The 26,664-nt window shown below is 41.3% G+C and overlaps 1 protein-coding gene across 2 annotated transcripts in view; it reads right to left on the bottom strand.

Moving 5' to 3' along the window:
* SLC25A17 (solute carrier family 25 member 17) overlaps positions 1 to 26,664 on the bottom strand; it is a 132,956-nt gene that overhangs the window by 6,307 nt on the left and 99,985 nt on the right. For both annotated transcript variants that reach the window (XM_073644164.1, XM_073644165.1), the window contains 3 exons: positions 22,577 to 22,722; positions 10,021 to 10,116; positions 3,316 to 3,398 (listed from right to left, as the gene is read on the bottom strand). In XM_073644164.1, the coding sequence (XP_073500265.1) occupies positions 3,316 to 3,398; positions 10,021 to 10,116; positions 22,577 to 22,722 (325 nt within the window). The remainder of the gene's footprint in view (positions 1 to 3,315; positions 3,399 to 10,020; positions 10,117 to 22,576; positions 22,723 to 26,664) is intronic.

Raw genomic sequence — 26,664 nt, forward strand, 5'->3', positions numbered from 1 at the left:
TTTTAGAAAGTCAGCTACAGCTTCCGCCGCCCTTGCCGTGCTTCAGCAGCGTTTGCAGCTTCCAGCTCATTGACTGATCTGCAATGTCCCTACGCTTTGGAACTCTATATTGCAGATGTTGGGAAGGATTTGTGAGCAGAAGAGGGCAGTTGTTGACTACCAGCATCAACAAGGCCGTCGGTATTCAGGTCAGACTCCACACATAAGTACTCAGGAGTGGACATGGGTGTCAGACATTTGTACCATCCTCCAAAACTTTGAGGACTCCACCAAGATGGTTAGCGGCGATGACGCCATAATTAGCGTCACCATCCTGCTTTTGTCTTCTGAAATGCTCTCTGCTCACAATTAAAGAGAATGCATTGCAGGCGGAGCACGATGAGATGGAGCAAGGAACCATACAGGGTGATTCCACACAGCCCAGCCTCATCTCATCCCAATGTGGATTGGGTGACAACGAGGAAGAACAGGAGCTAGTTTCCTGCGCTGTAGACTGTACTACCTGCACAACTGTCATACCGTCTGTTCAGCGAGGATGGCCTGAGGACAAGGAGGAGGATGAGGAGGATAGCACGGTCAGTCGTCCTTTTGGTGAGGACACGGAAGTCTTGCCTCTTTGCAGTCTGGCACACATGGCTGAGTTTATGTTACGCTGCCTTTCCAGTGACCCTCGCGTTGGCCAAATCTTGGGTGACAATCATTACTGGTTGGTGACACTTCTAGACACACGCTACAAGGAGAACTTTCTGTCTCTTATTCCCTTGCAGGACAGGCCTAATAAAATGGTGCAGCACCAGAAGGCCCTTGTTGCGGAATTATTAAAATAATTCCCATCTGAAAACGCTGATGGCAGAGGTCACAGTTCATTGTTGGACAACCAAGGAGTACAGGTGAGAGAAACACACATGCAATCCAGCAGAGGCAGGGGAACACTGTCAAAGTTCTGAGACAGTTTTCTCAGACCCTCCCATCGCACAGGCCCCATCGTGCGGGGTACTCTCCCAAGGAGGGAAAGTTTCGGAAGATGGTGAGGGAGTACCTTGCCGACTGTACCAACATCCTCCGTGATTCCTCTGTGCCTTATAATTATTGGGCATCCAAGCTGGACACGTGGCATGAACTGCTTCTCAATGCCTTGGAGGTCTTGGCCTGCCCTGTCGCTAGCGTTTTGTCAGAGCGGGTTCTTAGTGCCGCCAGTGGAATTATAACCGACTGAAAATGTTGACAGGCTGACTCTTATAAAAATGAACAAGGGCTGAATTGGGCCAGACTTCTCAACACCACCGAATGATAGCAGCGTAACAAACTCAAATACTTTTTTTGGGGAGGTATAACTCTATTCCCATACACCTCTGTCTTCACACCTAGACATGGGTATACACTTCCTGATTTTGTCTATTTGCTCTTGTCCTCCTCATCCTCCTCCATATCACCACCATATGTATCATAATACCATATCTACGTCTCTTGAAAGGGACATCGTGGAGTTCCTCCAGATTTTTGGCAGCCGTGGCATTCACAGCATAGGCAAACAGTATGGGAGACTCACTTCCTAATAATGGGAACATCGTTTTCAGGAGGCCCTCAGACCTCTACGTCTCTTGCAAGGGACACTGGAGTTCCTCCACATTTTTGGCAGCGTTGTATTCACTCTATAGGCAAACAGTATGGGAGATCCACTCCTTTTTAATGGGAACATGTTGTACTTGTTACTGTGGCCCAGCTCTATGCATGTTTAAATTGTTAGTGGGGTTTTTCCTACATTTTGGCATCCGTTGGACTCACTGCATACCCTATAACTTTATAGCAGACCCTCTCCTTTCTAATGGGAACATGTCATTACTATGGCCCAGCTCTATGTGTGTTTAAATTGTTAGTGGGTTTTTTCCTAAATTTTGCAGCCGTTGGACTCGCTGCATGGGCATTACCACGATAGGAGACCCACTCCTTTATAATGGGAACATTTTTTTATTGAGACCCTCCGCTATGTCTCTTCAAAGGGGTATTGGGATGCGTCCAAATTTTTGTCAGCCCTTGCAGTCACTGCATACGCAATAACAGTATAGGAGACTCACTCTTTAATAATAGGAACAACAAAGCATAGCCGAATGCTGGCCCTTTAAGAATAGGAAAGCTGTAAAAATAGTGTTTGTAACTTTCACAATCCCTCCTTCATAAATGAAACACGATGTGTCTGATGATATCTCACACACCACATGGCCAGATAAGGTTGTAAAATGTTAAAATGACATTTCCCGGTGAATGCATTTGTCACAGTTGAAAGCAATACAAAAGTGCAAAAATGCATCAAAAACGCTACATATTTACATAGCCCAAGGTGTGGAGGAGCAATTTTGTTTTTGGTTATTTATTTTGCCTTATATACAAGTCATTACCCTGGAAAGGATGTTCCTTAACATATTTCCCAGAAAAATCCATTTTTGTTTTGTTTTTGTATGTTTTATTGTGAGTCCGTAAAAGTGGTATAATACTCTGTCAACATTGTTGACAGCATTGACCTGGGAGTCAGAAATGCTTCCAGGGGTCTTCCCCATGCTGTTCCCATGTCATTTGCGCACTGTTCCCATCGATTTGGGCAATTTTTAGCAGGGCTGTGGAGTCGGAGTCTGTGCCCATTTTGGTGGAGTCGGAGTCGGTATAAAATGGACCAACTCCTAAAATATATAATAAATTGGGTACAGTAGTTCAATGCTGTTTGTGAGGAATATTTTTTCATAAGAATTTGGGAAAGTTATGAAATGTCCTATAAATGTCTGTCCTATTCCCGATCTAAGGGTCTAGACTTTTAGCTGAGAAAAATGTGTCCTACCGTAAATTTATCACTTAAACATGAGCCATGTATGAGGGAGTCGGAGTCGGACTTAGAGTCGGTCTCATGGAAATTGAGGAGTCAGAGTCGAAGGTTTGGTTTACAGACTCCGGGGGGCCGCCGGAAAAATGCTTGAGTTTCCCATAGACTTACATTGGGCTCGTTACTCGGACCAAGCACTTGAGCATTCCAATTTGCTTGACCCGAACAACAAGTACCCGAGCATTTTAGTGTTCGCTCATCACTAGTAATGACATGACGATAATGGTACTGTAATACTGATTACATTGATACCTTTGGTGAAGAAATCCTATTTATGGTTCTTCTTTAATCATTTGCAGTTTCCTGCTCCCTTGTTCTATTACGGCTATTTCCAAGTCTGCATGTCAGCCATCGCTAACTTTTATCCCCTGTTACCTTGTAACAATGATTTGATTCATGTTTGCAAGGTTTTGAAGAGTTGGTGACACACAAACAAAGCTTACCTAATCCGTTGCTTGAGAAGATGAACGATATTGAACAAACTTCCTAAAGTCCGATTCTCTGGATTAAGTTTCTCGTGGCCAAACTAAAAAAAAGAAAAAAAAAAAAGTTAGGAAAACATTAAAAAGGTGAAAACTTACATAATGTTATTAAAGTGTTCAAAAATTAAAGGGGTTGTCCAGTATATGACAGCACTTTTAACACCTTAGCGTCAAAGACAGTTTTGGCCTTCCTGATAGAACTCCATTTTTCAAATCTGATGCGTCATTATTTATTTATCTTACTCACTTATATAGCGCCATTAATTCCACAGTGCTTTACAGATATTAACGGCACTGTCACCATTGGGGCTTACAATGTAAAATCCCTATCAGTATGTCTTTGGATTGTGAGAGGAAACCCACACAAACACGGGGAGAACATACAAACTCCTTGCAGATGTTGTACTTGGTGGGATTTGAACCCAGGACCCCAAGTGCTGCAAGACTGCAGTGCTAACCGCTGAGACACTGTGCTGCCCTATTTATTTGGCAACAATCCTGAAATGTGTCTACTAATCCCAATCACAGTGATTAACATGAAGAACATGAAGTACAAAGTGTCATTAAAATATGCTAATGGTAAATTTAGGTTGATAAAATGTATTTATGAAAATATTGGAAATTTGGTTAAAATCTAGAAAACAATTATGTTTAGGCCCTTAGACAAGACACGTCACATAAAAAAGTTAATAAATAACATTGACCATATGCCCACTTTATATCAGCATTATACTTTGTTATGATGTTAAAAGGTTTAAAATATTAGCAGACATTTTTCATTTTCAATTACAATTACAAAACCTGTTTTTTTTTTTTTATTGCCCACTTCAATTTTGAAGGATCTTTGACGAACCTTAAAGTCTGAAAACCCCAAACAAGAACCATTGTAGAAATTGCAGCCCTCAAGGAATTCAAAGCTACATTTAGGAAGTTTGTTAACCCTTCAGGTTCTTCATGGGAATTAATGCAGAGTAGAAAGAAAAAATGAAAAATTACATTTTTTTCCACTTATACTGTATGTGGATTTAGCTCATTTTTTCATTTTTACAAATGTATTCCAAGGAAATCGACTGCACAATTTGTTGTGCAATTTCTTATGAGAACACCGATACATCATAAGTGATTGTAAACTACTGCTTGGACACATAGCAGGGGACTGAAGGGAAGAATGCCATTTGTCTTTTGGAGTGCAAATGTTTCTGGAATAGAGTGTGGGCGCCATTTTACATTTGCAAAGTCCCAGAATTGCTAGAGCCACATGTTTCCAAAATTAGGTCACTTTTGGTGGAATTAACACCCCTTAAGGAATTCAATTAGGGGTATATTGAGCCCAAAGGTGTTTCACAGAATTTTATAACACTGGGTTGTGAAAATGAAAAACTACACTTTTTCTACTAAATGGTTTTAGCCACAAATTGATCTTTTTTTTTTTTTACAAGGGGTAATAGTAAAAAGTTGAACACTACAATGTTTTATGTAATTTCTCCAGAATGTAACAATTCCCCATACATGGCCAGAAACTACTATTTGGGCACACGGTTGGGCTCAGAGGGAGTAGAGTGCGGACGCTTTGTCACGACTGCACAGTTTCTGAGGTGCCTACCAGAAGTGACCTGATTTTGGAAACAACACCCCTCAAGGAATTCATCTTAGGGATGTAGTGAATATACTGAACATAGTACATAGTAAGGAGAGATGGGAAGCTGAGATTGGTACAATAGAGGAAGGACAATAGATAAAGATACTGGATAGGATTCCCCAGTTGTTTCTTAGTGAAGCGAATAGACTTTACCAACTTTACCTTCTACAAAATGTATTATTAAAGAAAGTTCTGGACTGAGCAGATAATATATGTCACCTATAAAACAAAATTATATATGAAAGGTATAATATAAATAAATAATAAAAATAAATATATTAACATATCTGCCGTAAAGTGAACGGTAGACCATTCGGAAGCTATATGTACCCAAAGAAGAAAATAGAACCTGAGGTCATAAAGAGAGTCAACAATGATCTCAAAAATAAAAAACCTTTATTAGCAAAGAAAATTTTGGACAGGCTTTTTTGATTTTTATGTATAATGCCGTAGTCCACTCTGGATTGTGACGTAAGGACTTGTGGCAAAGGAATACTAGTGAAGTTATTAAAATGCAAACAAATTAAATCCTTTGTCAAGCAAACGATGTATAAGGGCCCATACAATTTTACTACTGACTCCAAACATTGGGGGATCTATTTTAGAGTCCTTCCCTTGATGCAGTGCAGAGAAGGCTGTGGGGGGCACTATACTACAGAATCTTACAACATGGATCCATAATATCTAACTAACGGGTGTTCAATAGGATATATGAAATTGCTTAAAAATATGAACCAGAAAAGCTTGACCGAACTAGAGATGGAAAATGAAACTCTAGAAATGACCCTAATAAAAGACATGTCAGGTACATCACTTAAAAAAATTAATGCTGAAATTAATATGGATATACAAAAATGGGCAAGTGAAATACCGGCCACAAAGACTAGGAAGTTTCAGAGGGATGTGAATGATTTTAAACTAAAGAGGGTCTACAAGTGGACTAACCAACAGGGTCTAGGTCCATGTTTAAAGGCAATTCCTATTCATGCTCCAGATCCACTTCGATAAGATCTACGACCTCCGTAGACGAGCCCGGTATGGGAAGTGGCACCTCTAAGGCGAAACCGGGTGTGGATATGCAGGTTCCGCACAAAATCAAAAGGAGGCAGAACACTAGGAATAAGGGATATATGGATAAGCAGGCCGGGACAGGACAACAAGGGGGTTTGCAGGTAATAAATCTTTCCACCCACACCTTGTCACAAGTCCAACTTGAGGTTCTCAGCAAGGGACTTTCCTTTTCACCCACTAATTCCTTTAACTATTTTTCAGCCCTAAAGGACCTGCTTATCTTTTCATGAAAGTTGATCCTTAGAAAACTACATAGCAACAAAACATTCTCTCAAGATGAATGGAACCCAATGGAGAGGGAGGCTCTACAAGTGATGCAGGATCTCCTCAGTGAGCAAGAATCACAACCTCAAGGTGTGTTTCCAAAGCAAATTCTACCCAGTTCCACTAGGTTTCCTCCCTTGTCCCTATGCCCCAGCCCGGCAATCGAGATTTTCACCAAACTGGTTGCTGAGGATTTAAAAAGATTACCGACCCGTCGCAGGTATGACAATCTCACATCTAATCAAAGATGTGCTATTAGTTAACTGCAATCCTATGAGGATGTAGTGTATCAGGCAGCGGATAAGGGGGGGAAATTTGTGGTCTGGCCTTGCTCACTGTATGAGAAGGAAGCACTCTGCCATTTGAGAGACAAAGATACTTACACTAAATTGTCATATAATCCTCAAGCTTCCTTCTGCGGTCAGCTCCAGAATATGCTTGTAGCCGCATTCGAGGAGGGTGTCATTACTAAGCAGGTCCTTGAGGGCCTGAAGATTAACTTTCCAAAGAATCCAATTTTCTACTTACTCCCCAAGATCCACAAGGATGCCGTTAACCCACCGGGGAGTTCGATCGTGTCAGGGATTGACGGTCTTTGTGAACCTGTTTGCAAGTTCATAGACTTTTATTTGAAACCTTTAGCAGAAGAACTCCCATCTTAAATCAGGTATACGACAGACGCCCTTACCAGGGTTGACCGCATCCTTGTGGATAAAGATACCCTATTTGTGGTGGCTGACGTAGAGTCATTGTACACATCTATCCACCATTCGGATGGCCTAGCTGCGGTCCGCCTCTCCTTGGGGGCCTCCGACTTGGGCGGCCCTATGTGTGGTCTGATCCTCTAGCTGCTGGAATTCGTGCTCACCCACAATTACTTTGCATTCAAAGACCAATTCTATCTTCAGAGGAACGGCGCGGCCTGTGAGCCCGCATACACCAATCTCTTCCTAGGTTCTTGGGAGAGATCCTTGTGTGGGCGCATGGGCCGCTGACCATGTGCTGTGCTGATATCGCTACATAGATGATATTCTGTTCTTGTGGAATGGGACGACCCAGCAGCTCGAGATATTCATGGGTGAGCTGAATGATAATCACCTTAACATTCGGTTGACTTATAAATTTCATCCTGCAAAGATCAACTTCCTGAACGTCACTCTGAAGGCAGATGCACAGTCTCGAATCCAGACTGACGTTTTAGACGGTGGTTAATTCCTTAATACATGCAGACTCAGCCCATGACCAGGCCACCATTAGGGCTGTCCCGGTCGGACAGTTCCTAAGGATGAGGCGGATTTGTTCCTCGGATGAAAGATTCGAGTTGAGGGCTAGAGAACTTGAAGCCAGGTTTAGGGAGAGGGAGTACAGCCGGAGGAACATTAGGCGGGGATATAATAAAGCGAGAGCTATATTACAGAACCAACTCTTATACCCCAACAAAAGAAGGGAACCGGATACAAAGGACCAAACGATCAGATTTATTGCTAACTACAATCATGAGTGGTCCAGTATGAGGGCCATCCTTGATAAACACTGGTCAATTTTGAGTACGGAACCTTCTTTTGGCCCGTCCTTGGCTGTGCCCCCTCGAATAACTTAAAGCATCTCCTGGTTAAGAGCCATTATATACCGGCAAAGGCTAACCCCTTTGGGCAGCAAGAGCCGGTTCTGGGCTGCTTTCCGTGTGGACATTGTCTAGCGTGTGCTAACATTTTGCGGTGTTACACCTTCAGCACAGAGGATGGGGGAAGAAACTTTAAGATCCAGCACCGCATCACATGTGGCAGTGTCAATGTTATTTACTGTGCCACATGTGGATGTGACCGCATTTATGTGGGTCTGACATCAAGAGAGCTTAGGATGCGCACCCGCGAACATGTGCGGGATATTGGTACGGCCAAGAAAGTGTTAGATCCATCAACATTGAAAACACTTCCCCAACATTTCTGGGATTATGATGATTGTGACCCTAGGACGCTACTGGTTAGGGGTATTGATGCCATACACATGGGCATCAGGGGTGGTAATGCCAAGAGACTACTTGCCCAGCGGGAGGCTAAGGGGATCATTACACTGGGCACTTTAGCCCCAGAAGGATTAAACGAATCTCTTAGCTTCTCTTCTTTTTTGCAAATTTGATCTTTTGATACCATGCTTTGACTGATACTAATTATATAGTGCCGTGGATCTATTCCCATCTGGGCTACCAGTGTGGTGTTTTTAAAGTTTTTATTATAATGTTTTATTTATTTTTCTTCTTTGTCCTTTCTTGTATATCTATTATAGTTGTCCTCATTCTTTTCATCCATGCTCTGCTGCAAGTTCCATCTGGACAAATATGACCATCAGCAAACTGTGCCATTTAAAACCATCTATGCAGTGCCAAGTCTTTTCTCCATCCCTGCTGCTGAGATATTGTATAATGAGAAGACAACATCGGTCTACTTGAAATAATGCTCTGCCCCATGATATTATGGACAACAATGGACTCAGCATATTTTCATATTTGAATTTTGGACGCCTAGTAATCTTTGGCTGAATGGGGATGTCTTCATTTACCTGTTTCTTGTTCCTCCCAATTCTCCTGCTGCTGAGCGCGCATCATTTGTCCCACAGCCGCTGGACGCATATCGGCATCTTTGTGTGGGCGGCACCTGCCCAGGAGCTTTGGACTGCTCCTCGCTCCCGCGCATGCGCTGTCCCCCTGATGGCTGGGGTCGGATTAGTGGTGTGTTTGGCGGGACGTGCGTGCGCCGTCCAATGTAGCCGCTCATGACAGGACTTCCGGTCACGTGGGACGCCAGGTGACCGGTATCCTGGTTACAAAAAGGTCCTGTTCCGTACTTGCAGCTAGGAAACCCTCCCCTTGAGAAAGCGAGTGATAAAACACGCGTAACGCGCGTCGGTGATTCTGTGGGGACCTTTTACCTACCAGTTTATCTTCTCCCTCCTGCACTTCTGTAGGTAAGGTCTGTCCAGCTGTTATACTTATTTAGTGCCAGTTGGCAGTTTTATTATTACCATTATCTACACTAACAGCATGAGCACCCTTTATATTGCTGCTATTTGCAACCACTGAACCTTTCTAGGTATAATTATCCTTATTGGATTTACTACTGGATGACGGTTGCTTTGCAGCATGTAACCCTATAATGAATGTGCAGGTTTATTATTCTCTACATTATGTCCTGTTTTTAAGTCTGTCTACACGTTTTCTATGTTAATGGATCTAATACAATTATTTATGTGTTTTCTATATTGCATACTCCGTGTCCTCCTGTTTTGAAGCTTGTTGGAGTGAGTTTTGATATGGATCCCCCCCGCACCTGAGCCCGATGATGTGGGGGATCCATTATTATATTATGGGCTTTATGTTTCTTATGGATCCATAACATGCAGGGTACAGTATATAAATACTAATTAAGTTGAATTGTAGGAAATTTTTTATAACAACCACAACGTAACCTTTGCAGCAATATTATGCCATGCAATAGTATTGTATCAGTTGATCTTCTTTTGAGGTTCTCATGTAAGGAAGATTGATTTGCTTTGTTTGTAAAGAGGATAGTTTCAGTGACAATGCAACACGGGTTCTGTTGAAGAGTAAAGGTCTTGGTATTTAGGAGTACAAGATCACTTATTAGTGGTATTTTCTATGAAAACATATATACGGCAATTATATTAGTACTTACCCGCAGCACTGATTGCACAGTTTGTAAAGGATAGGTGACAATTGTTGCTATAGTTTTGGCAATAGCTCCGATAACAAACACTTGAAAAGAGGTAAGCTGACAAAAGAGAAAGTGGCAGATTAAGATACTGCATGATAACACCACCACAAGAATTAGTCAAAAAAGAGTTATGGGTATATACATCAGCAAGAAATGACATTTTGTTAAAGGGAACCTGTCATGTAAAAAAAACAAACACTATTAACCTGCAGACAAACTTTATTTCCTCCTGGCAGTGGGGCTCTCAGTGAGGGTGACAGGTAGGTTCTGAATACCCATATCTGCAGGTTAATAGCATTTTTTTTACATAACAGGTAAATGTTCTGACATTTATAGATATATTTACTGATCGACGGTGGTTTAACATTACCACTTGGATTGTGTAAAAAAAAACCTTAAGACTTCAAGGTGTTGACTTTTCCTCTAAATTCCCCAGATCTCAATTTAATCAAGCATCTGTTGGATGGGACAGAAAAACAAGTCCAATACTTAGAGACCTCAAGATTTATAGGATTTAAAGTGGATTTGTCACCAGGTATAACAATGCAAACAATATTCATTATTAAATAGATTTCTCAGACCTGAAGAGTCTGGTGTACTTATTTAAAACAGATCCATATATTAGTGACTGTATAATTCTGATAAAGTTATTAAGATTTAGTTTTCATATTTTATGCTTTCATTTTTCATCCTCTGCGGTGTTGTGATCTTTGACCCTAGGGTATGATGTCACTTCCTCTTCCTGTTTTAGTTTGTAAATAAGTCTCTGACATTTGTTACTTCATAATGGCTTAAGGAAAGCACTGGTTCAATGCCGAAATGTATAAACCTTTTTTTAATCAGTCATCCAATAAATGCTTTTAAATGATACCACCAGTTTCTTCCCATTCTTTATCAGTGAAACATAACTTCTGTTATTTTTTTATTTTTAATTATTAAAAGATGAGCATTTTAGGAGTCCACCTACAGTTAGGTCCAGAAATATTTGGACAGTGACAAGTTTTGGCATTTTAGCTGTTTACGAAAACATATTCAAGACAGTTATATAATCAATATGGCCTTAAAGTGCAAGCTCTCAGCTTTAATTTGAGGGTGTTCACATCTAATTGAAGTAAGGATTTAGGAATTACAGCTCTTTAACCCCTTTACTCCTGAGGGTGGTTTGCACGTTAATGACCAGGCCAATTTTCACAATTCTGACCACTGTCACTTTATGAGGTAATTACTCTGGAACGCTTCAATGGATCCCGCTGTTTTTTTGTGACATATTGTACTTCATGATAGTGGTAAAATTTCTTCGATATCACTTGCTTTTATTTGGGAAAAAAAATCGGAAATTTGGCGAAAATTTTGCAATTTTCAAAATTTAAATTTTTATGCCCTTAAATCAGAGAGATATGTCACACAAAATAGTTAATAAATAACATTTCCCACATGTCTACTTTACATCAGCACAATTTTGGAACCAACTAGTGTTGAGTGAGTATGTTCTGTTAACCCTTTCGCCGAGTACGCTCGTGCTGAGCTCCGAGTATTTACAGCTGCTCGGTGATATGGTTGAATCACTCCCGTGTGCATGATTTGCAACTGTTTGACAGTTTTAGTACATGTAAGGAATGTCCATTTCTTACACATTCCTCACATGTAATAAAACTGTCAAACAGTTGCAAATCATGCACACGGGAGTGATTCAACCATATCACCGAGCAGCTGTAAATACTCGGAGCTCGGCCCGAGCATACTCGGAACAGAACATACTCGCTCAACACTAGAACCAACATTTTTTTTTTAGTAGGGAGCTATAAGGGTTAAAAGATGACCAGCGATTTCTCATTTTTACAACAAAATTTACAAAACCATTGTTTTAGGGACCACATCATATTTGAAGTCACTTTGAGGGGTTTTTATGACAGAAAATACCCAAAAGTGACACCATTCTAAAAACTGCACCCCTCAAGGTGCTCAAAACCACATTCAAGAACTTTATTAACCCTTCAGGTTCTTCACAGGAATTTTTGGAATGTGGAAGAAAAAAATGAACATTTAACTTTTTTCACAAAAATGTTACTTTAGACCCAATTTTTTTTTTATTTTTCGCAGGGGTAACAGGAAAAATGGACCCAAAAATTTGTTGTGCAATTTCCCCTGAGCATGCAGATACCCCATATGTGAGGATAAACCACTGTTTGGGCGCACGGCAGGGCTCGGAAGGGAAGGAGCGCCATTTGACTTTTTGAATGTAAAATTTGCTTGAATAATTAGCGGACACCATGTTGCGTTTGGGGAGCCCCTGATGTGCCTAAACAGTGGAAACCCCCCACAAGTTACACCATTTTGTAAACTAAACCCCTTAGGGAACTTATCTAGATGTGTGGTGAGCACCCTGAACCCCCAGGTGCTTCACAGAAGTTTATAACATTGAACCGTAAAAATAACATTTTCACATTTTTTCAACAAAAATGTTTTTCAGCCCCCAATTTTGCATTTTCATAAGGGGAACAGGAGAAATTGCACCATGCAATTTGTTGTGCAATTTCTCCTGAGTAAGCAGATACCCCATATGTGAGGATAAACCACTGTTTGGGCGCACGGCAGGGTTCGGAAGGGAAGGAGAGCCATTTGATTTTTTAAATGTAAAATTTGCTTGAATAATTAGCAGACACCATGTTGCGCTTGGTGAGTCCCTGATGTGCCTAAATAGTGGAAACCACCCCCGCCCCTTCCCCCAGTGACTCCATTTTGGAACTAGACCCCTCAAGGATTTTATCAAGGGGTATAGTGAACATTTTGAACCCAGAGGTACGACACAGAATTTGATAACATTAGGTCATCATATTGAATAAGTTGTCATTAGTCTTGAGCCCAAGTGCTCGCTATTTGAGTTTGCATCGGGTGCTCGGGTATGCACCAAGTATCGCGGGTACTCAAGTGACATGCCCCGCATGTTTCACGGTTATTAGACACCCAAGAAAAAACATACGGGGATCGCTCGTGCATGGCAGGCAATCCCCACAAGGCTTTTTTGGCTCTATAACAGCTGCAAAACATTTGGGGTGGAGACTCGAGCATGTCACTCGAGCGTCCACTATACTCGGTGCATACCCGAGCACCCGATGCAAACTCAAATAGCGAGCACTTGGGCTCAAGACTAATGACAACTTATTCAAGGAGGTTTTTTAAGGCAAAAAAGTGGAATATTCTGCAACGGCCAAGTCAATCACAAGATCTCAACCCCGTCCAGCTGCATTTCACATGCTTAAGACAAAACTTAAGGCAGAAAGACCCATAAACAATCAATAACTGAAAACAGCTGCAGTCAAGGCCGGCAAAGCATCACAAAGCAGGAAACCCAGCGTTTGGTGACGTCCAGACTTCAACTAGTCATTGCATGCAAAGGATTCTCTACAATGTATTAAAAATGAACATTTTATTTATGGGAAAGTTAATTTGTCCAATTACTTTTGTGCTCCTTGAAATGAGGAGGCTTTGTAGAAAAATGGCTGCAATTCCTAAATATTTCACAGGATTTTTTTGTTCAACCCCTTTAATTAAACCTGAAAGTCTACGCTTCAATTGCATCTCAGTTGTTTTATTTTAAATAAAAATAGTGGCATGCAGAGCCCAAATCATGGAGATTCAGTCATTGTACTGAACAAATATTTTTGGACCTAACTGTATAGATTGAAATGGCTAATGAGTCCCAAGTGTATTCAGTCTTTGCCCACTGAACCTGACAGCTACAGACAGAAGGATCAATACTGAGGCATTGTCAATCGATCTAGTTGGACGGATAAAAGATTATACATGAATTGCCAAAGTAAATGCAGCATCCTTATCTAGTCTAAATGATCAATTTAATAATGTATGCAGCTTGTATTGTGAATTCTGGTGACAGATTTGCATTAAATAATCTTACGTTAATGTCTTGTTGATAAGATACCACAAAAACCTACATGGAGTCTATACTCAATGGCAAGTTCCATGGGTCTGAATTATTCTGGTGGCATAATGTTAGGCAAGAAGTTTTCAAATTATGACTGAACATTGACCCCTTAAAGGCCTGGGGCGTATTAGTACGCCCCAGGCCATCACCCCCAGTTCAGCATGGGCTTTGGCGCTGAGCCCGCACTGAACCGGGCACATGTCAGCTGATTGTTACAGCTGACATGTGCCCGCAACAGCCAGTTAAATGCCGCTGTCAATCTCTGACAGCGGCATTTAACAGCGCCGCACCGGAAGTGGGTCACTGGAAGTGGACGCCGTCACATGATCGCGGGTCACTGATGGGTGGGTATAACAACCCTGGGTCTGCAGCAGACCCCAGTGGTTGTCATGTAAAGATCGCTATGAGCGCCACCTAGTGGTCGGCGCTCATAGTACAGGAGCATTTCTGCTACATATAGGTGATCTGCTCATCACCTCTATGTAGCAGAGGCGATCAGACAGTTGCTGCTTCTAGTCTCCAATGGAGACTATAGAAGCAAGCAAAACGTGTAAAAAAAAAAATGTTTTTTAAAAATATAAAAATAGAAAAGTTTAAATCACCCCCCTTTTGCCCCATTCAAAATAAAATAATAAAAAATAAACCCCACATGCACATATTTGGTATCGCCGCGTTCAGAATTGCCCGATCAATATAAAAAAAGAATTAATCCGATCAGTAAAAGGTGTAACGAGAAAAAAATTCCAAACGCCAGAATTACGTTTTTTTGGTCACCGCAACATTGCAATAAAATACAATAACGGGCGATCAAAACATTGCATCTACCCCAAAATGGTATCAATAAAAACGCCAGCCCGGCACGCAAAAAATAAGCCCTCACCCGGCCCCAGATCCGAAAAATGGAGACGCTATGGGCCTTGGAAAATGGCGCCTTTTTTTTTTTTTTTTTTTTTTTTTTTAAGCAAACTTTGGAATTTTTTTTCACCACAAATCAAAAGAACCTATACATGTTTGGTGTCTACGAACTCGTAATGACCTGGAGAATAACGATGGCAGGTCAGTTTTAGCATCCAGTGAACGGGGAAAGAAAAAAAACAAACAAAAAAACAACTGTGGAATTGCATTATTTTTGCAATTTCACCACACTTGGAACTTTTTCCCGTTTTCCAGTATACAATATGGTAAAACTAGTAATGGCGTTTAAAAGTACAACTCGTCCCGCAAAAAATAAGCCCTCACACGGCCATATTGCCCAAAAACTAAAAACACTATGGCTCTGGGAACAAGGGGAGCAAAAAACAAAAAAGCAAAAACGGAAAATCCCAAGGTCGTAAAGGGGTTAAAAGCACTAAAAGGTAATATGGATTATTTTGTCAAAGTTTGGAATTTATTGGGTAGAAGATGAACAGTGAGCAATTGATGTACACTCCCTGACAGACCTAAACCAAATTTGGGAAGGTTTCAGCTTTCAAAAGAGTAATTTATAAAACCAATGGATGAATTTAACGTCAGGTTATAAGCTTTTATTTACATAACATGGATAAGCGACATAACTTCTGTCAGGGAGTGTACCAATATCATGAAAAATAGGCAAGCACAAGGATAAAAGTCAAATTCTGGTGGCTAGACAACTGAGTCAGAGCATCTCTATCAGGGGCTGCCGTAGGCCGCATCAATTGTGACACTGTTAACAGTATTGGCGTTCTTAGTACATCAGTATTAACAGCTGTGACAGAACATGGAGCCACGGACTCCGTGCTCCGTCAATTACTCCAGCAGGATACATCTGTTCTGTAGCCTGTTGGAGGCCGGCGCCACAATGACGTAACTGCATTGCACCACCCGAGGCCACTGCAAGACAATATAGAAGGAGGCGACTGTGGGAGGATTAAATGAATATATATTTATTTCGCTTTTGTGGACTGTGGTAAACAGAATACTGTGTGGGGAGACCATCCTGCTATATGGTGGGCCGAAGGGGACAATCATACAACATTGGGGTTTTGGGGGCCCACTAAACTATAGATGGTGGTTTGTGGGGGGACCATCATACTGTATTGGGGCTGCGGGGGGACCATTATACTGTGCTGGAACTGTGGGGGACCATCATACTGTATTGAGCCTGTTGATACTATCAAGCTGTGGGGGGGCGGTGGTAGACATTATACTGTGGTGGGGGGCAGTGTTGACAATAATACAGTATGAGGGCAGTGGTGTTCATCATGCTGTATGGGGGGGCCATGGAGACCATTATCCTAAAGGGCGAGGGGGGATGGTGACCATCATACTGTGTGGGGAGCTGTGATGACCAAAATACTGTCTAGGGTGGGCTGTGATGATCATACTGTGTTAGGGGCTGTGGTGACCATCATACTGTGGGGGTGGGGTGCTGGTGTGAGCATCTTACTGTGTGGAGTCATCAAGCTGTGTAGGTGGAGGAATGTGGGAATATCATTAGCTATGGAAGGGGCATCATAGTGGGTGAGAACACTAAGGTCCTTCAGTAATGACAAAATAACTGTGTAAGTGCCACAATACATAGCACTTTTCAGGTTTTAAAAAGGTGGAAGGTGTGTCCTTCTGTGACTGCACCTACAAGTTTCTCTCACTAAATTAGAATATCAAAAAGTTAATTTATTTCATTTCTTCAATACAAAAAGTGAAACTCATATTATATAGAGTGATTACAAACAGAGTGATCTATTTCAAGTGTTTATTTCTGTTAATGTTGATGATTATGGCTTACAGCCAATGAAAACACAGCAGTCATTATCTCAGTAAATTAGAATACTTTATAACAGCTTGAAAAATGTTTTTAAAATCCAAAATGTTGGCCTACTGAAATGTATGTTCAGTAAATGCACTCAAAACTTGGTCGGGGCTCCTTCTACATCAATGCAGCGTGGCATGGAGGCGATCAGCCTGTGGCACTGCTGAGGTGTTATGGAAGCCCAGGTTGCTTTGATAGCAGCCTTCAGCTCGTCTGCATTGTTGGGTCTGGTGTTTCTCATCATCCTCTTGACAATACCCCATAGATTCTCTAGGGGGTTAAGGTCAGGCGATTTTGCTGGCCAATCAAGCACAGTGATACTGTTGTTTGAAAACCAGGTATTGGTAATTTTGGCAGTGTGGACAGGTGCCAAGTTCTGCTGGAGAATGCAATTTCCATCTCCAAAAAGGTTGTCGGCAGAGGGAAGCATGAAGTGCCTTCCACTCAACTTTCCATTAATATGCTTGGATACAGCACTCTGAACAGCTAGCTTCTTTAGCAATGACCTCTTGTGGCTTACCCTCCTTGTGGAGTGTGTCAATGACTGCCTTTTGGACATCTGTCAAGTCAGCAGTTTTCACCATGATAGTTGTGCCTACTGAAACAGACTAAGGGATCTTTTTAAACGTGTAAGAAGCCTTTGCAGGTGTGTTTGCATTTTGTTAATTACCGTATATACTCGAGTATAAACAGAGTTTTTCAGCACAATTTTTGTGCTGAAAAAGCCCCCCTCGGCTTATACTCTGGTATATACCTGAGTATATAGAGATTCCGTTGGTGGATGGGGGGTTGCGGAGGCGGCGGAGCGGGGCACACACAGTAGCCGCTGCTGCAGCTACCACGTGTGCCCGCTGCTAAAGAGAAATGAATATTCCCTCTTCTCCACCCCCATGGGCATGGAGAAGAGGGAATATTCATTTCTCTTTAGCAGCGGGCACAGAGGAGAGCTGAGCCGCGGCTCCTGCTCACAGTGCCCGCTACTAAAAAGAATGCATATTCACTCCTCTCCACGCACATGGTCTCGGCATGGAGAGGAGTGAATATGCCGGCAGCAGCTCACATCAATGTCTAAGAGCGCATGGCTGTGACGTCATGCGCTGCTCAGATGCTGACATGAGCTGCAGCAGGAGAACAGGAAGCAGCGCTGGAGTAGAGGTGAGGAAGCAAGGTGAGTATAAGTGTTTATTTTTTTTATGTGTGCGGTGATGGGGCCATACATACTAGGAGTGGGGGATGAGGGGTGCCGTGCATACCAGGATTGGGGGATGAGGGGCCATGCATACCAGTATTGGGGGATGAGGGGCGCCATGCATACCAGCATTGGGGGATGAGGGGCGCCATGCATACCAGGATTGGGGGATGAGGGGCGCCATGCATACCAGGATTGGGGGATGAGGGGCGCCATGCATACCAGGATTGGGGGATGAGGGGCGCCATGCATACCAGGATTGGGGGATGAGGGGCGCCATGCATACCAGGATTGGGGGATGAGGGGCGCCATGCATACCAGGATTGGGAGATGAGGGGCGCCATGCATACCAGGATTGGGGGATGAGGGGCGCCATGCATACCAGGATTGGGGGATGAGGGGGCACCATGCATATCAGGATTGGGGGATGAGGGGCGCCATGCATACCAGGATTGGGGAAGAGGGAGGCCATGCATACCAGGATTGGGGATGAAGGGGCAATACTTACCAGGATGGGGAAATTTACCAGTAGATACTGCATTTCCCACCCTACGCTTATACTCGAGTCAATAATTTTCCCAGTTTTTTCGGGTAAAATTAGGTACCTCAGCTTATACTCGAGTATATACGGTATTCTAATTTACGGAGATAATGACTTTTGTGTTTTCATTGGCTGTAAGCCATAATCATCAACATTAACAAATACACACTTGAAATAGATTACTCTGTAATGACTCTATATAATATGAGTTTCACTTTTTGCATTGAAGAACTGAAATAAATGAATCAACTTTTTGATAATATTCTAATTTAGTGAGAAGCACTTGTATCTTAGGCTTGGAGTGCAGTGCTTACAAGCTCTCTGCTATAGACTCTATAGCGCGCTAATGTAGGAGTTGTTTTTCTAAACAAAAACCTCAGTATTCAGGTTAAATTGCCGTGTTGACACTTTGCGATAAATAAATGGGTTTTGGATTGCAGTTTGGGCACTCAGTCTCCAAAAGGTTCGCCATCACTGCTCTAGACAGTAATAATGTCCCCTTTGTGCCCTGCACAGTAGTAGTACCCTCTCTTTGGGTTCCACACATGAACAGTGCCCCTTATGGGCCTCACCAAAGTAATATTCCCTCTGTAATTCCTTGTAGAAATAATGCTCCCCTGTGACTCCTTACATTTATATAGCACAGTATAGAAATAATGTCCCTGTGCCTACTTATAATAATAATAATTCCCCTTGACCCTTTATAATAATAATAACAACCCCAAACCTCCTTATAATACAAACAGCCCTGTGCCTTCTTATAATAATGCCTCCTGTGCTCCCCTAATAATAAGAATTCTCCAGTGTGCCTCCTTATAAGAATGCCCCCCACCCTATTGTGCCTCCTTACAATACAATGCCCAGGGGTGTACTTAGAAATCATGGGACCCCATAGCAAAAGTCCTGTCATGGCACATACAAGTGCTTCTCACTAAATTAGAATATCATCAAAAAGTTAATTTATTTCAGTTCTTCAATACAAAAACTGAAACTCATATTATGTAGTGTCATTACAAACTGAGTGATCTATTTCAAGTGTTTATTTCTGTTAATGTTGATGATTATGGCTTACAGCCAATGAAAACACAAAAGTCATTATCTCAGTAAATTTGTATAATTAACAAAAAAGACCTGCAAAGGTTTCCAAAGCGTTTAAAAAGGTCCCTTCCTAGTCTGTTTTAGTAGGCTCCACAATCATGTGGAAGACTGCTGACTTGACAGATGTCCAGAAGGCAGTCATTCACACACTCCACAAGGAGAGCAAGCCACAAAAGGACATTGCTAAAGATGCTGGCTGTTAACAGAGTGCTGTATATTAATGTAAAGTTGAGGAAGGAAAAAGTTGAGGAAGGAAAAAGTGTGGTAGAAAAAAGTGCACAAGCAACCGGGATAACCATAGCCTTGAAAGGATTGTTAAGAAAAGGACATTCAAAAATTTGGGGGAGATTCACAAGAAGTCATTGCTTCAAGAGCCACCACACACAGACGTATCCAGGACATGGGCTACAAGTGTCGCATTCCTTGTGTCAATCCACTCGTGACCAATAGACAGGTCCAGAAGCGTCTTACCTTGGCCAAGGAGAAAAAGACCTGGACTGTTGCTCAGTGGTTCAAGGTGGTGTTTTCAGATGAAAGTAAATTTTGCATTTCATTTGGAAATCAAGGTCCCAGAGTCTGGAGGAAGAGTGGAGAGGCCACAATCCAAGCGGTTTGAGGTCTAGTGTGAAGTTTCCACAATCAGTGATGATTTGGGGAGCCATGTCATCTGCTGGTGTAGGTCCACTGTGTTTTATCACGACCAACGTCAGCGCAGCCGTCTATCAGGAAATTTTAGAGCACTTCATGTTTCCCTCTGCCGACAAGCTTTTTGGAGATGGAAATTGCATTCTCCAGCAGAACTTGGCACCTGTCCACACTGCCAAAAGTACCAACACCTGGTTTATATACAACAGTATCACTGTGCTTGATTGGCCAGCAAACTCGCCGGACCTTAACCCCATAGAGAATCTATGGGGTATTGTCAAGAGGAAGATGAGAGACACCAGACCCAATAGTGCAGACGAGCTGAAGGCTGCTATCAAAGCAACCTGGGCTTCCATAACACCTCAGCAGTGCCACAGGCTGATCGTCTCCATGCCACGCCGCATTGATGCAGTAATTGATGCAAAAGGAGCCCCGGCCAAGTATTGAGTGCATTTACTGAACATACATTTCAGTAGGCCAACATTTCGGATTTTAAAAACATTTTTCAAGCTGTTGTTATAAAGTATTCTAATTTACTAAGATAATGACGCTTGTGTTTTCATTGGCTGTAAGCCATAATCATCAACATTAACAGAAATAAACACTTGAAATAGATCACTTTGTTTGTAATGACTCTATATAATATATGAGTTTCACTTTTTGAATTGAAGAACTGAAATAAATTAACTTTTTGATGATATTCTATTTTGGTGAGAAGCACTTGTACTAGCCACCGATTGCATAGGATTTTTAATCAAAAGTAAAATTACAAAGTTGTTTATTTTTACAACCTCTTTGCAATTGTAACCTTTTATTATGATGAGAAAAACCCTTGAAAGGGGTTGTCCGGTACTTTTTTTTAAGTTGCCCAATGTATTCAGCATGTGGGCGTCAGTATCTCTGTAAATACCTCATGTTGCAGATAATGCCTGTGAGCGGCGCTATCACTGGCCGCTCCCAGGCATCACGTGAGTACTGGACCTTCTTTAAGACAGAGATGTCAAACTGAAATACACAGAGGGCCAAAGTTAAAAGCTTGGACAACATCGCGGGCCAACATTGAGATTTGTTTAAAAAAAAAAAATGTATACAATTGAGGATTTTTCCTTATCAAATAAAACAATTAACTTTTGGAATTATAGTGGAATAATATAATATGTTATGTAAAAGCAGTAAAAAGCATATAGCACAATGGCCTAATATAAATATGTAATAACAAAGGATAAAAAACCTTGAATAAAACAGATGAAGTATGATGCAAACAAAACTGTCCCCAAACACAGTATGATACCCCCACAGTGAATTCCTCTACACGCACAGTATAATGACCCTACTGTACCCCCTCCCTCAATCCCAACAAAGAATGGTGACCCCATCACAGTATGATTCTCCAACTGTAATCCCCACACAGCCCTCCATACAGTATAATGGCTACAAAAAGTGCTCTTTACAGTGTCATGGGCCCCACATAGTCCTCCATACACTATAACAGGGCCCTGCATTTCCTTCCATACAGTATAATGGCCCCACATAGTGCTCCATACAGTGTAATGGGCCCCACATACTGCTCCATACAGTATAACGGGGCCCCGAATTTCCCTCCATACAGTGTAATGGGCCCCACACAGTGTAATGGGCCTCACATAATGCTCCATACAGTATAATGGTCCCACATGATGCTCCATACTGTATAATGGCTCCAGATTAAAAATAATAACCAGCCATCACCTCACCTTTCTCAGCGCTTCTCTAGAGCATCACTAGCGCCGCGGCCACTCTCCTCTGTACACACGCCCTCCCACCAGGCCGCGGGGGGTTGGCATGTGAGCTGTGGAGAGTGGTGGAGGTGCTGAGGAAATGGCGCCCGTGCCCACCGGGAGGGCTCTGTGCGCCCCCTCTGGCACGCGTGCCATAGGTTCGCCACCACTGGTCTAGAGCATTGGTTATAGCACTATATGATTTCTGTAGAGGTGGGGGAATGTGAGAAGGGACCTGGAAAAGCAGTAAGCCAAGGATGTGTCTGAGTTACATTTTACAGGAATGAGTTTTGTATGGGAGAAGAGGTCATGGCAGTCTGAACCAAATGGAAAAAGAAAAGGGAAAATTAATTATTACAATCATCAATAACGTCACTAGTGAGAACCTGTACAGTGTATAGGTAAATACACACACTAAATATATTAGGTTTAATATGCTGCGTGTATAGCTACAGAAATATTCCAGTCAATAGCAGTATGAGATTATAAACTCACAAATGAAAATTCACAAACATTGTACATCACAGCTAATACATAGATATAACAGCACAGGAGAATTAAACCATGATCTTACTTCTGCCTGCTGTCTTAGAAGCTGCCTCTTTAGTCCTTCATAAAACATGAACTGGATGGCTGGGTTGAAAACCAAAAGTAGAGAGGGCAATGTACCATTCCACAGAGCCAGAACACCCTCCTGCTGCAATATCTTTTGAAAAGCATCTAAAAAAACCCCAAAAACATAAAATGGACAAACACAATTGATGGTTAAAATTAAGATATATTACAAAGTTTCATGTACCGTATGTACATTACTGATCTATAATAAAACAAAACTAGGTACACTTTAAAGAGTAACCGCTCTTTCAGATTTTTCATAAGCTTATAGTACAAGTAAAGATGTATTTTTAACCCATGAATACTATTTTTCACGGTGGTCATCAGATGGCATTATTCTGCAGCATTGCCAGGTTATGGTGAAGCAGGCAGTGCTGAAATCTCCGTACCAGAGCTGGTGACTTACAGCCGGGCATGAAGGAAAGCTATGAAAGGCTTATCAAAGCTGCCATGGCTGGAAGAAGCCTATCACAGCATTTACAGCCCTGGGTAATAGGGAGATGTCATGCTCTGCAACACAGCACACGTCTCTGCACACTTTATAAGAGTTGGGCAAAAATGGCAAAAAAAACGCCAACTGTCACAGAAATTTTGCACCATCTCAGGTTGTCTTTTCTCACGTGTAATTTTGTAAGGAGGTAGGGACCTGTCAGGATAACCGCCCCTAATGTAAAAGGAAGAAAAGGAAGAAAAAGTGTTTCCTGTAACAAAAATAAAATTAAAAATGAAACATTTATTCTCTCATTTTCTAACTGTAACGGAGTTAAGCCAAGACTAGGTCTACTGTGGGATCAGGGTTAGGTTCAGGGTTATTGCAATAAAATACGACTACGCTACAACTAAGGACACCACGTGTGTCCAAAACGTGTCAGATTAGAATCGCTCTTGCCCATGTGTGTTCATTATATTTTAATATGAAGAATAAAGTACATCTTTTACTCATCTGAGTGCCAGACATTCCCTTCTTTATCGCAATAAAATAGTTACAACAAAACCACCCAAAAGTAAAAAAAAAATACATTACATCATTGTTTAACTTTTTCCTTTATAACAATTTTTAAGAAAACTAGAGGGCCAGAAGGCAAACATTACACATAATACATATGTACAGTACAATATTTTCTTAACTACACACTTTAATGTGTTTTAGAAATGTTTCTTCTTCTACATTTCTGCTATGCGCTACAATATATTAATTTTCAAAAACAGAATTTCCCTTTTACTGTATATGTAAAATAAATCAATGTATTTTAGATAAGAAATGGAGATCAGCACTGTCTTCTGTTACCACGGTTGAATCAAGGGAGGTGTCTTTCTGATTGCTTCAATGAGCATTTATTTAAAAATAAAAGATACCTTCATCTGATGAAGGCTGTAAGCAGCCGAAACGCGTTCTGTAAACTAGTGTTTTCATCTTTTATTTTTAAATAAATGCTCATTGAAGCAATCAAAAAAGACACTTCTCTTGATTCAATCGTGGCAACAGAAGACAGCACTGATCCTGGTCTCCATTTCTGATTCCTCCACAATGGGAAACTCCTGGAAGCGGTTTCCCCTGTCTCTCCAGGAATAGCTGCAGTCTATCACTTTTCAATCCAAACCAAAACGAGTTGTGCCTCAGGCAGCACAACTATATCCGGTGAGCAAGTTTTCGTATACAACTCGCCTTTCACAACTTGACATAAACTCACAACGCTTAGCGCCACGTTTTATTTTCTCCATACAATAATGTATTTTAGACGACATACAAGTCTAAAAACACCACTTCAGCATATTAGTCTATAACAGCAGCAGCCGGAGCGAGCGCCGATTTATGCTGTTTAACTATTTAAAGGCAGTTGTCAATCTCTAATGGTATGTGCACAAGTTAAGTATTTGCTGCAAACATTTCTGCATCAAAAACGTGGCTCTTGGCACGAAAAACACTGCATAAAAACAAGTGTTTTTTTATGCATTTTTAATGTGTTTTTTTCCTAATTATTGATTGTTCTCAGAGGGAGAAACAAAATAATAATCTTGTAGTTATAATACCTTTTTAATGGCTAACAAATATAAAATAAGTGTTGTTACAAAGCAAGCTTTCGAGACTTCTTAGGTCTCTTCATCAGGCATGGTATAACAAAGTATCTGAAGAAGCACAAATATATACACAAAAAGAGCAGAGACATGACATAATAAATGGACATTTAAATGCACAAACAAAACTGAGCTTAGAGAGTGAATCCTTAATTGGCTTAGATAAGTGGTGTGAAAGTTTTATTGTCCCAATATCCATGTAAGATCAGAGGCCTGATGTCTTCACTGTATCTGGAGCAGATTCCTCAGATTTTGATGATCAGATCAATAGAGCCACATGGATCCCTAGAAGCCAACTATTTCAATATGGAGAAAAAGAGGAAAATAATTGTTCACCTCTGGTAGTGACCTACAACCCATAGCCTGAAGTGCTCAGAAAAACTGCCAAAAACGTCACCATATCCTACACAAAGATGACTGGCTAAAAAGAATATTCAAAGACCCTCCCTGGCTATGCTACAGGCAACCTCCAAATTTAAGAAATATTGTGATCAGAATCTCAATGCCCTCTGATACATGGATAGGTTCCTCTGGGTGTAATGTGAAGAGCTGCACAACCTGAACTTGATATAATGACCACAGACCGGATACAGATCCACAGGTGACATCTTCTCTAATTGGAGTCGTTCTCATGCCTTTGATCTTCATCTGGTACAGACACTATGATGACTTTGGACATCCATAGCTCGTTTCTGCAAACTTCCCTCATCTCCGGTTGTCTGCAGCACATCCCAAAATGGTGGTCTTAAAATTAACAGTGCTATTATAATACTCATGAATAAAAATATCTGCCCATGCTGTGCCCCCGAATAATAATTGCCCCTTAATGTGCTCCCTGTACAAAATATGACAACCACGCTGTATTGTTATGGTAAAGAGTTTCAACACTGTGCACTCTTATGAACTAGAACCTCCACTCTGTCCACCCTTACGAACTACAACCTCCTCACCATCCGCCCTTATTAAAGGATAGACAAACAAAAACATTGAAGTAGTGTTCTCCAAGCGCTAATTAGGCAAGAATCGCTTTACCTTTAAAATGTTAGTCTATAATTTTCTTTCTATTGTCCTGAGACAACTCTCCTTAGCTTTCTTTGGTCCATGTTCAGCGTCGTACACATCATGATACCAAAAAGCACAGTGACTACTTTGCACCGTTCAAATAGACTGACTGATTACAAGTTTGAAGACACCTGTGATACAAACTACAGGACACACCTTAGTTTAACATGTCCCTATGGTCAAATTATTTTCAATATTTTCTAGAAGTAGGTACCTTCATTTTTGTTCAGGCCAATTTTGTTAGTTGTTTTTCTTATATGTTGAACCACAATTCATAAGCAAAGTCTTATTTTCATTTGTTGATATTCAGTAAATTTAAATTGAAAATTAATTGTCAGTTTCAAGCTATTTTAGTGACCTATTTTTTTTTCTACTTTAACAGAAGGGTACCAACAATTCTGGCCACATGTGTAGGACCTATAGTGGTCACGTACCATAAAATAACCCTACAGGGGAGGTATAAAACAAAGTTTATCTAAATTACATACAGCTCATGTTACCTAAGCCTACAAAGCAAGCGATGTATGTTCAGTATGTATGTTCAATCATTCTCAGCACCAAGGGTTTGCTCATGCGTGGTGTTTAGGGGAGTAAAATATGCAGCAATTTACAGTACCAGCATAATTAATGAGATAGAGGAAGTGAGCGAGAACGCAAGGGGGAGATCGAGCGTATTTATACACCTACAGGAGCTTTATATCCATTATCATTAATATCGAGTTGGTCTCTTCCCTTTGCAGCAATATCACATTCCTTCTGTGAAGGCTTTCTCAAGGTTTTGCAATGTGTCTGGAAGTTTTTGCCACTCATTTATAAGAGCATTTGTGAGGTCAGACAAGAATGTTGAATGAGAGGGCCGAGCTCACAATCTTCTTTCTAGGTCATTCAAAAGGTTTTTCATGGGGTTGA

The sequence above is a fragment of the Phyllobates terribilis genome, unplaced genomic scaffold (assembly GCF_046119375.1).
Source record: "Phyllobates terribilis strain yellow unplaced genomic scaffold, ASM4611937v1 Scaffold_8__6_contigs__length_399053987, whole genome shotgun sequence".
Classification (NCBI taxonomy): domain Eukaryota; kingdom Metazoa; phylum Chordata; class Amphibia; order Anura; family Dendrobatidae; genus Phyllobates; species Phyllobates terribilis.